Source organism: Erithacus rubecula (genome assembly GCF_903797595.1).
Source record: "Erithacus rubecula genome assembly, contig: SUPER_Z_unloc_5, whole genome shotgun sequence".
NCBI lineage: Eukaryota > Metazoa > Chordata > Aves > Passeriformes > Muscicapidae > Erithacus > Erithacus rubecula.
The window spans coordinates 2,542,912-2,561,887 of NW_027635819.1; the positions used below are offsets into that span (position 1 = coordinate 2,542,912).

An 18,976-nucleotide genomic window follows, 5' to 3' on the forward strand; every position below is an offset into this window, starting at 1 on the left:
TTTGACTTGTTGTCTTACTTCCTGATGGCTAGTAACTACTTCAAACCATTCCATTTTCTTTTTCCACAAATGAAAACCAATATCCAGGCAAAGAACCATCCTATGAAAAGGAATTGAGAGCAGGGGTGAAAGGTAGCACATCTATCATTCACGGTTGTTTCTTGTGCATCATTAGAGCAAGTCCAGAATAAGCAAGTAGAGCATAAAACTGAGTGTGATTAGATTTTTCTGCCACATTTCTTTCAAGATATCATTGGTATTTTTACATACAGGCAGGAAAGGGAGCTGTGATGTCCTTTTTAAAGTAACAATGCACTATCCCCATTTGATGTTGCTCTTAAAATAATTTAGAATCATTACTCTAGCAAATTCAAGCCTTTTGAGAGATTACTTTTGTGACTATAATCTTCTGCCAGGAAGATTTTCAACATTTTCATGGGTTGCCAACTTTTAAAAGATCTGGACTATAAATGCAACATACATCATCTTCTTTCAATACAGGCACTTCTTTTTATTTTGTGTTGATATGGAATTAGTATGTAAACTGTTTCAAAGATACTAAATCAACTGCTGCTTTTTACCCAAAAGTATAGAAATGCACTTTTTAAAATTCTCCTCTTCCTCTTCTTTTGACCAACATGACCTGTCAACAATTTCCTCTGACTTTATATTTCACCTCTATTAAAAAAATCTTTCTTTTGACAGATTATCATGTTGTTGAAACAGAGACTCACTTGAAAGTTTCCAAGCCTGAGGCCAAGTCTGTTCGTTCAGATGCACACAGTAAACGTGGCCCTGATGGAAAAGCCCGAAGCAGTCCTCGAAATGGTAGGAAATCAAAGACAGATCTTCTACTGGAATAACTTGAGATAAGTTTGCATAATTGTGGCAGCTCATGTAATACAGAAGATCTGTTTCTGGTTTCTCCTCTGTTTTGCATTATCTGTTGCATTCTTCAAAACACTGTTTATAATCTCTGGTCTGCTCTGCTCAAATTAAGACTTGGTTTTTTCCCTTGCAGGCCATTCTGAAGCCTTCAGGTTCCTCCACAAAGTGAAGTCCCAGAAGCTCTTATCTCTGAACCATATACTTGTATTTTATGCAATTCTGTAAGTTAGCAATAACAAGATTGTCAAAAACTAGGGTTTTCTTATGTTTACATGATTGATACAATAAGCATAAGCATGATTGACATAATCAAAGCTTTATTTGAAAAAATAAAGTTATTGGGAATTGTGGCCTTTACATTTTCCCAAAATGTGTGTATACATACATACAGATATATATATATAGGTATTTCTATATAAGCCTGCTTGGACAGGCTTATACTTAACTGGCCATTTATTTTTAAAAAGGAAGGGTCTTTTGATTCAGAAAATGTTAAAAGGGTTTAAGTACTTGCAGAGGTTCATTTTGCATGTCACTTAACAAACATATACACAGGTCTGAGATTTTCATAACTGTCTGAATACCATTGATGGTATTCCTGAAATGTTTCTAAGAACAATACCTTTATTATTGAACATATACAAGTAATAATTTAAATGGCTTCTAACAATAAATTTGTCACATACTGCTAAAGTTTCTTTAACTGATAGACTTTATTTTTCTCTCCTACAGTGTTTGTGTTTTAATACTTTCTACCTTCTACATGAGATATAAAATCAGTGTCCTGGAGGAGCGCCTTATGTCCATGACAGCCTTTGATTCACATATTAAGGAGTAAGCTAAACTCTGGAAAAATGTTGGGGATTTAAAATCTTTTTCCAGAGCAGTGATTCCATGAAAAAGGATTAACTTCTGTCTTCAGTCTTAGTGTAATTTGACTAGTATATTAGAGACATACTTCATACTCTCTAAGCTAATACATCTGTCTTGCTTGTATAAAGCTTTGTGTTGTCTATATATCACTTGGAAACTGATATCCTGTCTTTCTGAAATAAAAAAAAAAACCCTACACACAAAATCAAATCAAAACAAAATCCAAACACACTAAGGGACAGGCATCTGTGTATTTGAAGAGGCCATAGTTACATAAATAATTCCTTTCTGTAGCTAGAGTCATGGCTGTCATCTGCCCCTGCAGTTAGTTTTTTCATTTGGATTTCTTTTTTGTCTCTATGTTGCACAGACAGAAAATACACAAATATTAAATGGAGAGGCAGTGCAGAGATATGTGTATTTTCCACAGTGGTTTTCCTCTGTAAGTTGTACTGGCTCCCTGCTTTTGTCTTAGGACAGAAGGAAGTTAAACTGAATACTGCTGAGAAAACTAATCAAATTAATGGGCATTAGATTCTGCATGAATTGTTCTCCCCTTCTTATAACAGATTTTTCCCTCAGCTGCTCTGAAAAATATGGTTTCAAAAGTCATTTGTAAATTTAGTGGAAAACCTGCACCCCTATGCAACATGAGTGGAAATTCTGAGAGCTGGAGAAGCACCACATGAAAAAAAGAGGGGAAAAATAAAATTCAAGATAGAGTTGATTCAGGCATGATGGAACTGTTTGCAAAGTGGTTCAAATTTAGCTTACATAAGTGTGCTTTTAAATTCAGCTTTCTTTGATTACCCATCCATGACAAAACAGGTCACTCTGACATTGCACTTGTGGTCATATCAAACAATGACTGTGCTGTTTTTGATCCAACTGGTCTCACCTGTCATCTGTGGAAAGCAGAGTGTGTGCATGTGTCAGAAGACAGAGCCAAGTTCTTCATAAAAAAAGGGATAGGAACAAGATGGTGCTCTGTCTATGTGGCCTTGCATTTATATTTTACCAATTTATAATCAAGTAGGGGGTAAGCCTGCCTCACATAGTAGTCAGTGTCAAAAGGTTTTTTTCTCACTTCTGTCATATTTTTATTGGCAGAATGCTGTGTCCCTCTTCAGAAACACTAACCCAGCATTGCACTGACACAAAGTCCTGTTTCTGCTGCCCTGGTCCCAAACAGTACAGGGTACAGGAAGGAAGATCTAGTGTGCATTTCTGTAGTGTCAAGGGCTTGGGCTTTCCGATTTCCTCCAAGTGACAGGATATGGAACTTGCAGAACATTTCTGTGGAAATAGTATCAAGTGTTCCATCCAAACTTCTGGAGAATGAGATCACATTAAAAATGTAGTCAAGAAGTGACTTTTTTTTCTGTAAACAAGTACAGTTTGCAATTTTGCCCCTCTGTTGCCATTTATGTGTGTATCCAGTTCTGTTTTCCTCTTTTTTTATGTATATCACACTTACTTTTTTATTCTGTTTGACAGACATCAAGTGCACCATGATTTGGGATCTCACCTGCAAATTAATGCTGATGCCCTTTGTGATGAGTTAACTGCAAATCTTAGAAAATTGGAAAAGGTAACGTCGTAAGATGTAATGCAAATGCTGATAGACCAATCAGGTCTTTGCTGTATTTCTATGATCTTTTGTCTGAAAAAGTGATGAGTTACCCCCAGATTTGATAGTGTGTTTTCCTAGACCAAGGACTAGTGTTTTGACTGTAAATTAACTGCAGTATAAACATTGGTGTATGTAAAAGCTTTGCCATGAACTGAGGCTTATCACCAGGAGAAGTGTCCCTGAGGCAGACATTTTGGGGGTGATTATTACATTATGTAGTGATCTTGATGGTATTTTTTCTTCTTTTTCTTTTTTTTTTTTTTTTTTTTTTTTTTTTTTTTTTTTTTTTTTAAATCCATCAGAGCTAAGGATTTTGACCTTAACCTTTATTGGTATTTGATTAATTTTTCTGTTTGGGCCTTTTGTTGGAGTTCTGGGTTTTTGATAAAGAAAAATTATACTTGTTTGCTTCTTTACACAAGGTGGCTGGAATCTGCTTTTTAGTTCAGTAACACAAATACTGCTGCTCAAATTGTACAATTCTATATACATGACCCTTGTTTTTTACCATTCTCTATTTGGAAAGCTAAATGTATTTGGTGGCTTAAATTGGAAACCTATGCCAAGCGAGTGGGTGTGCAGATTCCTTATTTGGTGTTTTCCCCTTGCTAAAGCACTTTGCCAGAGGCTGCACTGCTCTCATGGCTGGGCTGGGCTCTGCAGTGGGTCTGCTGGAATGGCTGTGTCCAGCACAGGCCAGCCCTTGGTCCTGGCCCAGGCTGCTGCCCTGCAGAGCTCGCCCCACCTGCCCCCAAGCCCTGACAAATGCACCTGGTGCAACATGCACAGGCCGAGCCTGACAAAAGCACTAGTGGAACAAAAACAAAAGTTACTTGGATTCCAATGTGCTTAAGTCACATGGGATATTTTTGCATCTCTTTCTAAAGCTGGGTCTGTGCCAAGATCTTTCAACCTCTTTTTCCCCCCCCGAACTAAATTTCTCAAAAAGCATAAAGCTATAATATCACTGTATAATATCACTCTTTACATATGTGACATAGGTTTTAGAAATACTGCCAAAAAGGGGTTTCTTCCCCCACATCTTCACCCTCTTGGCTATGGAAATCTAGAGTAACCCTGGCTTAACCCCTCTGTATTTTCTGGATAGGAACAGTGTGAATACAAGGAGAAAATACTTACCAGATGGTTACCAGATACAATCTTCAGCCAAATTACGTCATTTAAGAGGTTGCTGCTTTCCGGTAGTCTGGGACAGGCTGGCAAGATGTTTCATAGGAGACCTCATTCCAGTGGGAAGCCAGCCAGCCCCTTGCAGCAAGGCTGGGCACTGTCCCACTCCCTTATATAGTCTCTGCTTTGAGACAGTAATAGGCAGCTGTATGGTTAGATCATTCAGCTGTTCCCAGAGAAGTGACCTTCTGTCCTGAATTAGAGTCTTAAGTGGTGTGCTTTTTTGGTTTAGTGGCTTGCTTTCTTTTAGTGTCTACAGGATTGGAGCCTTAAGGACTTACCTTTATCTGCCAAGTATTCAAGGTGATGAAGTGTTCTGCATACAAACTGCATCAGAATTGCCTTTAGCTGCATATTGCCACATCCTGTTCTAATCTAGATGAGCAGTGGTTAGAAATCTAAAAGCTTTTTGTTCTATGAGCAAAGTTACTGCAGTTGCTTAACAGTTTCATATGTCTTATGAAAAGTGCTGGTAACTGGCTGCAGCAGCAAAGGTAGCATACATGTTCTAATGTAGCTTGTCATATCTTCCCTTATTTTCCTTGTGACCACAGCACTGTAAACTGGAGCATTGGGATTATCTAGATTAAAAACTAAAAACTACTCTGCAGATAAAAATTGGTGAGAGCACAAATATGTTGCAATGACTTCAGTGCGACCTTGTGATTTTTTTTTTCAAGTTCTCCTTCATACTTGGAGCCAAGGAGCTACCATTGTTTAGCAAAATTCTGCTAATTTGCCTTTTAATTGTATTTAGCAGTTTGTTAAAATGCACCATGTCTATCAAATGATAAAGCTTTAAGTTGTGGGTGGAAAATATGACCTAATATTACTTGTTCTCAATTATATTAACTTACCAAGCTAAAATAAAGTCCCTATTTACATGTTAAACAACTCTCATAAAATTAGGTGCTTCTCACTGTTTCCCTTTTCTCAAAATGTCCTCCTTGAGAAAAGTGTGCATCTGGGATAGAAATCTTGAGGTAGGACTGAAAAGTGACATCCTTAAACAGGAAGTACAATGGCTCCTCAAATTGCAGCCTGAAAGTAACAGTGTCTAAATCTAACTACTGCCGGCAAGTTACTAAGGTACTGAGATATTGAGAACATGTGTGTCTGGGGATGTGACCCACTCTATTCCCTCCTCTCTGCTTTTAAGGACAAGGAGATGGAAAGTGGATAAATAGGCTGTGTAAAAATAGATCTGTTCCAATTATTCTCAAGGATGCAACTGGCTGACATTACTTTAATTGCAACTAAAGGAAGATAATCCACAATCAATTCACTAAATCTGGTAAATGGGACATGTCTGCCAATGGTTAGAAGACTCTATTTTGCTGGGGCCAAAGCTGTTACAAAAACTATTTGAATTATCCATTTAGATATAGAGCTGGGACTTGGAAGTTTGAGGCTTCTACAGGATTTTGATTAAGGTGAAAATAATTCAGTTTCTTGTCCTATTGCTTCTAGCTCTGATTTTTATTTTTGTCTTTTCTTTATAACTAATGGAGAAGACAATGTATAGGAGAAAATTTCAGGGAATATTCATCATATGAAACTTAGATGTCCTGCTAGCTGATTGTCCAGGTGTTCCATTTGATGCACTTATTATAAGGGAAGCATTTAACAGGAATGCCATCGGTATGAAAAGACAGAATTAACATGCACACAGAGTATATTGAAGAGTATGTCTTGATTTTTATTTTTTTAAATTTAAAATGCAGTGTAACTCTTCTTGCCTCCCAATTCTTTCCCTCTCTTTTTCTAAGATACAGAACAACTTACAAAAACTACTTGAAGATGGTGAATGAAACATCAGTGCTCTTGGACTGCTTCAGACCTCATTCTTCTGTCTTGGCAAACCGTTCCAAAGGAGCTCTGCTGGCCAGAGTTCAAGCTTCTTTACTTTCAGTCCAAGCCAAGTCTTAACTACTGTAAAGCTCATGTCATCATGCAGAAAAAGTCAGTTGATTCTTCAGCATGTATCTATATATTTTGAAAACATATATGGTTTGATCTACATGTATCTATGTTTTAAAAATATGGGGATTTTTCTTTCTCTATTGTGTGTGAATTAATGGATTTTATAGCTTGCTTGATTTTAGAGTTGCTTACACCAGTGAAAACGTGGTGTCTATCCTTTTACCTCAACATTTACTTTATGCCTATTGTCATACAAGTATAAATGTGAAGAATGTCAGTCATGATTCATGTACTGAAGTGTTGTGTGAATGAGCAGGTATCTGTTTCAGCTATCATTATGGATTGGTGCTGTGCTCTTAATTTTTACTTGCTTCTCTGCACCCTAACATCCCAAAGATCAGAAAACAGACACCTCTGTGTTTGGGTATGCAAAGTCATGAGTGTTTGAGGTCTCCAGTGCTGTGAAAAGGCTCAATTCCACTTTCTGTGGCACTGTATCACCACTGAGGGTAAGGTCTGTTTCTGCAGGGCATTCAGGTTCCATTAAAGTCAAGCCTGAAATCTGTATGGACTTGCCAATTTACAATCAAGTTGCTTATGAATAGCAATATGGGTGTGACACACCTGCACAACTTAGCAAAACTGCTCATTTTCTGTCCACTCATATGGTCTCTGTCCTTTAAGTTAATCAGTGTGAAGGTCCTCAGTCAGCTTTCCTTGGAGTTCCATGGGGTTTTGATTGGCTGAGCAAGTACAATTTGTAGTCCAGTAAATTAAAATCTAGTCTTGGTATATGACTCCAGAGACCAGGTATTTCCACACGATGAGAACTGGCAAATTAATGGTGCAGCAATACAAACAATCAGTAGAGTGAATGAAAAAGTGGGCACCTGCTTTGTTATATCACATACTGTTTTTTTTCCAGAGTGCCTAAGATGGGGATTTTTAGCTTTCTGATTCACCAAGCAGGCTTATTAGTTTTTAAAAAGCAATATTTAGGATAATAACTACTATCTGTGAAGTAACAGTATTGTTTATAATATGCTATGCATTTTATAACCATTTCTGTGAAATGTATCTACTTTGTTTAAATAAACTTTTTTAAAACAAGTGACTCAATACTGTAATTTGGATGAACCCAAGTCCTTCATTTTTGGTCAAATGTGATATTCATGAGGCTTATAGCCCACAGTACAAAGTTTGTGCAAAACCCAGCACCCAACACAAGGGGTTTGGAACTGCATCCTGCTGCAGTTCCTCCTCAGGTTCCACTGTGTGTGGCTTCTTTTTGGATCTCAATGGCAGCAGAAAGAGCAAATTTGGCTCCCAGAGTTTTGAATTTTCTCAAGTTCCCCAGATTTCTCAGGTTTCCTCCTTGGAGGATATTAGATAAGTATCAGCATGTTGAGGCAGCTTACAGGGCCCTGAGGGCTCTAACATGCCTGCCTGGCTCAAGATTCTGCCTGAGCACAGTATGTAAGAAATTTGTGAGATTTGACTCTTCTCCCTAGTGAAGTCTCTGCCTTTGCTTCCTCAGCTATTGTTATTGGAAAATTCAGCTTCTGGAGAAAACAGTTGAAATAAGTTCTTTTTATTTTTTTTTCCCATTCTTTCCCTACTATCCTCTACAGTTGCACAGCTTATGTAGTGCTTTGGACTCTCACCTCATCCTCTACCTTCTCTTCTTCCTTCCCTTTAATTCTGTATTAGAAGTCTTTAGCTCTGTGGTTGAAAAATTGATGCCATGAGTCACTTTTATCAAAGGAACTACAAGAAAACTTGGTTATATCTAGCAGCTGAACTGAGTTAGCCTTTTACTTACCTTACATTGTCAAGTCTGCGCTTTCCTGCAGGAGACCAGAGAGAGAGAGAAAATATTTGATATGGGCCTTAAGTAAATCAGGCAGGCTAAGCCCTTATCATCAGCCATACTGAACAGAATAATTACTGGAGGGAATGAGCAATGGGAGGTGGATGTGTGCCCTTTAGCCTGCTGCAGCAGCGTGCCAGGGGAGGCGAGTCTGGACAAAGGTGTCACAGGGTTGTCCCAGCGCAGAGGAAGGGCTGGCTGCGGCAGCTCAGTGACCCCTGCCCTGCCCCTCAGGGGCTGCCCTGCTCCTCTTCCTGCAGGGAGGAGGAGGGTGTCTCAAGGATTTCACACTCTTCAGGCATCAGGGCACAGTGGGCAGTGTTGGGGAACTGCAGCGCCACAAGGCCCCACCTGGAGAAAGATGAGAAGGGAGTGGAGTGATTCAAATCCTGTGATTCAAGCTTGCAGCTGGAGAAGAGGGGGTTTGCCCCACTCGGGTTTGGAAGGGAAGTACTGTACAGGGATAAACAAGGAAAAGCTGCTTCCCCCAAGGCTGGGACTCTTAAAGAGCAGGGACACTTCTTCCAGTATCTGTGCACACAAAGGCTACAAGGAGGGGTTTTTCCTTTTGGCAAAAGTGCGAGCTCACAGAAGTAGGAGGAAAAAATATATGACTTTAGGAAAGTCAGAAATGCGCACAAAAATTCTTAGCCCACACTGTTATTAACAATCATTTAAAATTTGCTGCATAGGCTGCATGGAAATCCTCTTTTAAAAGCCAATTTTAAAACTTCTTGTGTGTTTGTTTTTCCAGTTTTGGCTACCTGTTGTCCTTCACAGCACAGAGGCTAGAAAAACAGCTGAGTTCTACCAGCATGCAGGACCTAGTAGTTAATAGTGGCAGGTTCTGGGAAGATGCTTTGAGTTTGCAGGTGGAAGGCAAGAGGGGCAGATCACCTGTGTTTTCTCTCGTAGTTAAAGAAGCAATGAGGAGTTGTATTGGCTGCTTGGATTGAGGGGCTGTTGAATTAGTTTTCTGTCAAGGTATCAAGTTGGTGGTACTGTTGGTGTGAAGGATGCAGCTAGCACTCTAGGCAGGAAGGATTATCTGCTGAAAGCCTCCCCCTCAGCAGAACGTCAAAGGTCATAGCTCTCATTAGCATTTGCAGGAAACACAAGCAATTTTGCATGTGTTTTTGAGTATATCTGAATTTAATACTGTTAACTGCTTTCACATGAGCCTTTGAGGTGTGTGGTAATGCCTTTTGCTTCCTGCTACACCTGCACTTTCATTTCCATGTTTCCACCTCATATTCAGTTGACAAATGCTAAAGAAGTTTCCTGGTTGGTGTTATCCAGGCCTTTGCAGGCTGTTGCTCAGCTGGTTCAGCTGCAACTGCTAGTGAGGTGCTATTCCCAAAAACATAGGAAACTTTGCGTTTACAGAGCAGGTGTGACGTGCAGCAATGATCAGAAAAAGCTGGCTATTTAGACAGAAAACTAAGCAAACAGTTACACTGAGCAAACAGTTCTTTTTGTGTTCAGTGCCTGCGTGTATGCCTCTATAAACAGCAGAGGAATAATGTCATTTGGAAGGATTTTACCAGCACCTGCTTTTCAGTTTGCCTGGTGAGACTATCTGAGTCTGACAGGCAAATTTGCTCAAGAGGGAAAATTGACCCATCTCATTTGACACTTCTAGGTTTATGGTTTGAACCCAGTGGAGCATTCTGCTAAACATGGTTGCATGTAACAAGACTTTACAAGAGCTATGGGGTTTTGGCTTTCTTGTTTTTAAAATCAGTGTGGATTTTTTTATGAATGTAGAACCTCATCCTCTTGTTCACTGAACAGCCACAAAAAATGTATGTCAGTAAATTTAATTTAATTGTGTCTAATTAGGTAGTTGTGTTTTAAGTTACTCCCTGTTTATCACAGGCTATCCTGGATTTTAGCAAAAAGTCAGTCAAATGTGAATAATATAACAATATGGAATCTACAGTAAATCCACAGGACTTGGAAGAGTTTATTCCCTGAGCTTCATGGAATGTTATGATGCCTATCACTATTCCTGTCCAAAATACAGGTAATTCCCTTTTACAGCTGTTATTTCAGGCCTTCTGATTTTTTCCTGGTGGCCCCTACTGACCCTCAAGTTTACACTTAATTAAACTGGCCAGTGAGACTAAGGCTACTCATTTTGGATTAAATCTCAAATTATTTAGGTGACAAGGCCTAGATCTAGTGTTTGTAAGACCTTTACACCTGCTATTAGTAGCACCCTCAAAAGGGATAATTCCAAGAAGGAACTGATTAGAAGTGAGAGGATACTAGCAGGGTTAGTTTGATAATCAGAAGCAGTTTTTTTCTCCTGAACCTAGTTTCATATCTATTACTATTTACAAAAAAGGGGTCAGGATGCAGCACTTTAGCAAGCAGACTTTGAGCAGGAATTCAAGGTATGTCAGTAAAGCCTTTCCCAAGACTGTATTTCATATACAAAACAGACAACGATATTCCAGCTCTCCCCCAATGAAGTTACAAATGCTTTTCTTGAATCACTTTATCTATTTTCCCCACACTGGGCAGTATTCGAGCCAAAAAGTCCGCCTGAGTTGGATGTCTGTTCACAAAAAAAAAACCACCTGTGCCAAAAAACTTGGAAATTAGTTATTGAAGAGAGTTGCCATAGAAATTAATGCCCTCCATATACTGACTAGGCTCAGACTAGCTGGCAGCCTTTGTGAGTTCAGCCTACATAGCTTTTCCTCCTGATATTTTTTGTAAATTTGTCCACTGTAGGTAGAGTTTCTGCCCATGTGTGTTACTATGTGACCTTCTTATCTTTCCAGTTTCTCTATTAAGTCCATTTGGAAATTAATGTTCATTATGTTCTTAAATGTGAAAATACACCTTTCCCTAGCTTTACCTAAGCAGCAAGCTCATGTCATGATGATGTAGTATCTGCATCATGTTCTGGAGGTGTGACATTCTTCATTAAGCTTCATAACAAGGATTTTATAGTGTTTGGCAATGAAGGTAGTTTGGACTGTGCAATAAAGGCTTCTTCAACTCCTGTTCTCACTTAATGGTATTGATAAGGTAATTTTCCACTGAGTAGGCATTTTAACAGTGCTTAGCAGGAGATTAAAGAAAAATCATTACGATGTGCTGTCAAGTACAAAATTAAAAATCAGCTCTTCACACTATCTTCAGGTAGATGGATAAAGGCTTCCCCCAAGAAGAGAAGGTAATGAGTAACTTAATTACAATCTTACATGCTGAATCTGGCACACAGGGCAAAAACCAGCTCTGAACCCTTCCTGCACTTAGAGCTTGCTATCCTGGCAATGTGCACACGTGGGCCCATTCCAGAGCAAGGGCAGTGTGGGAAGAAAGTCAGCTTGTACCAACAGCTGTTTATGCAACGTAATGAAACCACAAAATTTCTCTCACAAATGAATAATGAAACATTAATGCCTCAACACTGGGTTATGATACTCGCAGGAAGAGATGTCCTTCTATGTTTTTCCCCAAAAACCTGTTAAGTGATGCCACTGACAGCTCACATGAAGAAAACAATATAATCTACATTTGCCTACTTGAAAATGGTCACCCTTCTAAAGATGCTGATCAGTAATAATGGCTATAAGGAAGAATACTGTGTGAAAGACCAAGTTCTTGATTGTATGAATGCACCTTCCATACTTCTCTTCCAAGTCTCTTCATGGATTTCTGATTCTGCAGTCACTCTTTGACCATCACAGTAAATGCTACCACAAAAACAATTTGTGGGCTGGGGTCTAAGTGAACTAAGAAAGTACAAGATTTGTGTTAGGTTTAGGACTAAGGATATGAGACTGCTTGTAGCTCAATATTGACAGCTCTAGTGTTTAGCTACTTCCTCCTTCTGCTTATAGACCATCCTCTGCCTCCTATTCCCATCTTGTAGCCTGGATGATGTAGCCTGCATCCAAAAGCTGATCTTCTAAATAGTAATCCATCCAAGACTGCCACAGCCTGAGGTGTCTCCTTAGATCTGAGATCACCTCAGGAGGACTGAGGTGGTCTGGACCCCAGCTCTTCCCGATGCCTGCCGATGAGAGACTGCAGGAGGCTGTTCTTAGAGGTTTTCATGGCTGTTTATTGTTTCTGATCTCAGGAATGCTTTGTCCAGCAAACAATGATCTGTCTAGCTAGACGTCCAGGGCAGAATCTGCCTGGCAGAGGCAGGACTTATCTTTGATAGTCTAAATTATGTACTAGGTATTTACAATTATTTTCCAATAAAATACAACTTTGTTAAACTGTCCAGCTTTGTCCCCATCCAATCTGAAAGTGCCAGAATGTCACCTAACATGGATGACACGGAAAAGAAGGAGGAAGAAGTATCTACCCCCCAAATTCTCCATCTTGGCTACGTGCCCCTTATCACAAACATCCCCAAAAGTCTATTTATCTACATTCTAACAGTCTAATTTACACTTTACTGATTTTTGTGGCTTGTTTTTCTTCCCTCTGTGCTGGTAATCTCCCTCAAGGGTTTGAATTCAGTGCCAGAGACACCAGGGTCTCATTTGAGGGTCTTTGGGGACCCCACCAGGGGGGTCTTGAGGCTCCCAGGGAAGCCAGAGGAATACTCTGGACTCCCACAGAAGAACAGTTAACTTTCCACCAGATATATGGATAAGAGTCTGTGAAAGAGTCCAGTATCAAATGCAGGGATGTTGTGCAATGCCTAAAATAATGCTTTAGGATCTTTGCTGACATTAAAACTTTTTTACTCTATTGTTTTTGTAATTGTGTTCCATGTAAAGTGAAGCAGCATTGGAAACTGCAAGAACATTCTGAGTCAAGTTCTCTGCACACTTGGCCTGTACCTCTCTGTTTCCCAAGGGAGCCACAGCCACAGAAAATGGACCATATCTGTCAGCAGCAGTAAGTTAGGCTTCTACACAACTCTGGTGTCTTTCCTGAGATTAAAAATGAATATAAAGAAATCAGCACTGCCCGATCCTTAAGGTTTGAGTCATTCACCTGCCTGATCCACTTCAGATTCATGCATATGTCCATCCCCTCTGCCATTAAGCACTTAAATGAAGCCAGCTGTGACTGTTGTGCCAGCAGCTGCTTTCCTTAAAAACTTTATTACTGTCACCCTACCATCACTACATTCCTGGTCATGTGTTTCTGCTTCTCATCCCTGCCAGCTCACCTGTGGTACAGTATCCCTTATTTTCTTCCAGGAAAATCAGCTGGAATTACTTTGTGCAAAGTCCACATTGCAAAGGTGTATTGCATCACCTTTGCTGCGTCAGCTTTGCTAAATAGATTAGAGCATCTGAGTAATCAGTTTGGTGGACAAATGTGGAACTGGAAATTATGAGATTCTGGGGTAATAGCGCATTTATATCATGGGTAGATGTGGAAGACGCTGCTTGAGGTATCTATTTCCCTTTTAGTAGCATTTTCCTATGTTTAGGTTGCATAGGACCATCACACATATCCTTGGACAAAAAAAGTAAACAGTTACAGCCACATTTTGTTAGATTTCCTGTCCTGGCTCAGAGAAAACTTAGCAAATCAGGCTGAAAAATGCTTTGGGACAGCAACTGATACTGACTTTTTGGTGGACCACAGAACAGCATTGTTTTAAAGGGGAGGACACACCCTGTGTGGGAAACAGCAGGATGAGGCAACAGTGTAACCAAGATCCTGTTCGACCTCTAAGTCAACACACAAGCCAAAATCTTACTTTGTAATGCTCTGGCCACATCTGCGTAAAGGAATTGTCTTGATATTGAAATCTGCCTCTGTGGCTGTGGAGCAGGAGTAATTCCTCTGCCAATCCTGTAGACAGGAGCTGACCTCACTCAGCCCAAGCTGTTCCTGGGTTGCTCTCAGGTGACAGTCAGGACATGCTGCCACCACATTTGTGGCTCATGTCGTGTGATGCCTTCATTTGGTGCCTCTGATCCCTGGCAGTCGCCTGCTGATGGCAGATTGGGAGGGCACCCCAGCTGGGTGGGTGCAGCCTTCCACAGTGGGGCAGGAAGGGCAGAAGGAAAGCACAGACAGCTTTTTTTCTTGGACAAGTAGGACAGCCAAAGAGTATATTGGGAAAGAAAAAAATACAGCTTTTTGCACCCACTCACCTGGGAAAGAGCTGTGAAGGAAATTATCAGAAAAGGTTGGGAAGAACCAGATTATTGTGCATTGGCTGCACTCATGTATTCATCTTGCCTGAGTAGAAGGGAGCAAAAATTAATACTGTGAGTCTTGGTTAAGTAGCCTGGTAGATCCAGATTCTCTATCCCCAGAAAATTTAAATCTTGAGTAATTTGATCAAATTATAAAAAAAAAAAAGAAACAGTACAAATTCCAAAGAAGAAAGAGCACAAATATTTTTGGCTCTGCTCTCATGATTTACAGAACCATAACAGAAGTTGATGACTCCCTTAGTACCAAGGAATGAGAAGCTACAGAGTGATGAAACACGTAAAACATTTTTTAAAAATAGGAAGTTTATAGAGATGCTATAGAGACTATTTATGTCAGTCTACAGGTATTTAGGGGAAAAATTAATTGTTTTGACTTAATAATATCTGCTGTATTTCCACAATAGAACTTGGTCCAATTTCTGGCAGGCAAATAATGAAAGACCATGACTTCCATGTTTAACCCACATTGCAGAAGTTTTCTTAACAGCTTAAATACAGAATTCAAAATACGTTTTCTGAGTAGCTGAAAGGCATTGAAAACCAAGAAAATCATTAATTATATGCATATTCAGCAGACTCCAAAATACCAATGCCTTACCCCAGTTTCAAAAAAAAAACCCAAAGAAAGAAGTTAAGACTCTGAGGCATTACAAGCTTCTCAATTAATTAGGAAATTTTAGTGTGAAGAACTCAAGAAAGAATTGTACACAGTATTCTTCAAATTTTCCCACAAGAATAACACAGGCTAAGTACGAGGAAGGATTACCCTTTCTGTGAACTTTCAGTATTTTTCATAAAGAAGAAGGCAGTGAACAGCCGGAAGAGAAAATGATATGATCAGCATGCAAGCCAGAGTACTCAGACAAACAATGGCTGACACAAATCTCACAGAGATTTGAAACGCTTGGTTTGCAACATCAGAGAGGATTCTTAAAAACACAGAACAGAACGACTGGTGTGGTGTTTTGGCTTGGGGCTTTTTTTGACAAAACAGGCTTCATGACATTGGGACAATTTTTACAGCAAAGAACACATTAAGAGGAACACAACCATCAAAACAATGTTTCTTCTGTTCTGAGATGCCTTCCTTCGTATTCTTGGTGGGATCTTTTTCCTTAATCACAATAGATAATTTTGACAGCCTGTTAGATTCATGCTGTAATCAATGAATTCTGAACAGATTTAGAGGTTTGGGTTGACACTGTACCTTAGTGAATATGTCTATCTATGTTCCATCTGCCATAAATGCAAACTTATGTGTTAGCTTAAACTAATCTGCTTCCTTTTCCTGCATTTTCCTGACATGGTAATCCTCTTATCTTTTTATATATTCAAAACTACACTCTTTCAATTAATTCTATTTTGTGCACTCTGTCCCATCTCCCACTTGCATCTCTCACTGACCTTCCCCAGAATAACCAGCAGTTAAAATCCTGGTAGCAGCAGTTACAATCCTGTTTGTGCCTTTCACATTGGCTTCTTGTCAGCAGCATCTTACCATCCTTTCTGGTGATTTTGAATTCCTCATCCTCACTTTCAAGGCCCTTTCATTTTCTGCAATCAGCAATGGGTGTGCCTTAAAACACATCCTCCAGCAAAACTAAGGTACTTTTCAGACTTTGCAGTGAGTCACTTCAACATTAAACTGGCAGTGAAAAAAAAAAAAAAAATCAGTAACAGAGCTAACTGAAAAATATGGGAAGAAAAGAAGCAGGCAAAACAGAGTCACAGCAGACAGTTTTGGTTAAGCCAAACTAAAGTTCTAAAACTGAGTTTTTAACCTGTAAGGACTTACTACAACAGCAAAGCTTCAGAGAATAGTTCAATTTATACTATTTCCTGAAACATCACCATAACCTTATTCTGCTATTTCTTGTGCTTTAAACAAGACCATAAATCAACTGCTGTCTAGGTAAAATGAAGAAAAGGACTGTGGCAAACAGATAGTCCCCATCTCTCCAACACATAATCATGAGCACATAGAGTGCACAGTCACAGAGGAGCTGGAAGGATGGTTATATTCTGGGATTCCACAGGAATCCTTCACACTTCTTGAGGTAAATGTGTCAATTAAAATATCAGCAATAGAGGTAAAAAATGTAGGTAGACAAAATGCAACTCAAAGAAGAGGTATGTGCTACACTTTTTAAACATATTTCTAGTACAGCTGCTGCATTGGACTGAGTAGTTTGTATTATATGTTAGTCTAAATCAGGACAGAGAATGAGTAGCTTATAATCCACAGAAGACAGAAGACAGTAACAGTTTGTGGTTTAACTAAAAAATCCTTAGAAGCGAGAGAGCTAGTATTTATCCTGTCCCTCCTGAATCTCCCCTTTTTAAACTCACACACTGCCATTTCATCACCTCTGTAACATTCTGCTCAATAAGAGCAGGTGATGTTACTTTCACTATCACAGCTAAGGAGGTTTGGGACACCTGTAAGGAGAGTGTCAGGGAAGCATGAAACACAATTTCCACATGCTGCCAGTTTTCCAGACCTAAATATAATTAAAGAGCATGCCTTCCTCCAAATTCAGAGATCTAACTCAAGCTGTTTGTTCCTTGTAACTTCACCTTGAACTCAGGCTGCAGGAAAAGAGCTATAATGCCAGAGAGCAGCAGCATACTGGATAAAGTAAATATTAAATAATTTGTTCTCCCTGGCTGAAACACTATTATTTTTAACCTTTGGCTTTTGGAGTTAATGTTTTATATAACAATTGCACTAATCAACTGAGGCTTTTGCAGAATAGAGTGTATTTAATTACTAGCTCAGAGGCAGCAGTCCCAGATGTACTGGAACATAAAAAACATTCAGACAAAGAGGTCTGTGTTCCACACAGCTGGCTAGCAACTGCAAAGGCTGCCCTTGGGCAGGCTTTAGCCTGACCAACAGCGACACCGGGAGGAACACAAAGGCTTTTAGAAAGGCTCTGCTGTGTAAGCCCCTGTCCAAAATCCACATACACACTCCTGTTATTTGGGGGAAACGAGCTATATGGAAAAATCAGTGCTAATAATTCAGCAGAAGGGAAAGACTGCTATTATATAAGACAGTGCTTGCCTTTGTACCAGCTATCCATAGGATAACCATGTTCAAAATGTGAGCCAAGAAAGACACTTTCTCATTTCAATCAGCACTTCAGTGACAGCAGATGTTTGCACACTGAATGCAATTAATTCATTAGTTTTCAAACACCAAACACCACATGACAGCACAGCTTGTTGTTTAAGGAATACAAAAGACACTAAAAAAAATCCTCACTAAGTCACTGTTTTTACTCAAGAAATTGATTCTGTGTGATTTAAGTAATTTTACCCCTATATTATAAGCCTTAAAATTTTTTTCTGCTTCGACTTAGGAAAATAAGGGGACACACTTGAGCAATTCATGACCAACACCTTAGTGCAGGACCAAAACAGACAATGATTCAAAAAAATCCAGACACAGAAGTCTCCTGTAATTTACACCTTTTCCACATAGGTACTAATGAAATTCTTGCAGAGATACGAATGGGCTAGTACACCTAATGAGTCTTGAATGCATCATCTGCACACATGATTTCTCATACAGAAACACAGATGCCACAAATCAAAAGTTCTAGCAGCCATGTGGTTTTGAACTCATGCAGCAACAGCACAGAATGATGAAAACACTTCATGAAAAGAATGTGATGTAACATGAATGGGCTGGTGTATTATTGCTGAAAGAAAATGGTGAACACTTTCCCAGCTGATTTAAATTCAGCACTGCATGACCACTTTTTGCAAAATCCCAAGTTGAGACCTACTACTGGCATGTAGTATCCTTGGTTCCTGAAAATCATCACCTCTGCAAGAAGCTGTGATAGGACACAACAGGATAGAAGGGAAGCAGCCTACAGTTCTCATTCTCACATTTCATTAAAAAAGCAATTTCTCTGTTTATCAGCAAAAATATTAGCAGAATTTTCATTTATCTTCAGGTAATAACATGGCAAAAAGAAAAGAAATTACTTGTAAGAGTGTTCCCACCAAGGTCATTTCACAGTAAGCAATACTGTGCTAACAAATGAATTATTGATCACGTGTCATTTAACACTTGTTATTCTCTGGTGTTACACACTCAGTGGTAATTAAGTTTATGCAACAGTGGAAGACGCTGATAGAATTTGTATTAAAACTGCAAGACCATTATGTTGCACATATCAGTAGCTCCAAGACACATTTTATGAATTCTCAAAATTGCCCTCCTTGGTGAGATAACTCACTGACAGCTAATGCAGTTTACAATCTCCTGAGTGGACTCTCCAAGTTAAAGCAGAAATTGAGAAACTGTGTGCTTATAGTATCTTTAGACCTCCTTAGTTTAATGCTTCATCATAATCATAACTATTTATAGGTACCTAAATTCTTGCCAAAACATATTACAATCTGCAGCAGTCTTTAAAAGAC

At 39.3% G+C, this 18,976-nt stretch overlaps 1 protein-coding gene across 5 annotated transcripts in view; it reads left to right on the top strand.

The window, feature by feature from the left end:
* GRAMD2B (GRAM domain containing 2B) overlaps positions 1–7,618 on the top strand; it is a 41,608-nt gene extending 33,990 nt beyond the window's left edge. For 2 of the 5 annotated variants that reach the window (XM_079331594.1, XM_079331595.1), the window contains exons 10-15: positions 706–828; positions 1,022–1,109; positions 1,621–1,722; positions 3,259–3,352; positions 4,836–4,888; positions 6,361–7,618. In XM_079331594.1, coding sequence (XP_079187720.1) covers positions 706–828; positions 1,022–1,109; positions 1,621–1,722; positions 3,259–3,352; positions 4,836–4,888; positions 6,361–6,514 — 614 coding nt within the window. In that variant the 3' untranslated portion in view covers positions 6,515–7,618. Of the gene's footprint in view, positions 1–705; positions 829–1,021; positions 1,110–1,620; positions 1,723–3,258; positions 3,353–4,835; positions 4,889–6,354 lie in introns of all 5 variants that reach the window. The other 3 variants (XM_079331596.1, XM_079331598.1, XM_079331597.1) reach the window with 2 other exon arrangements.
* The last annotated feature ends 11,358 nt before the right edge of the window (positions 7,619–18,976 follow it).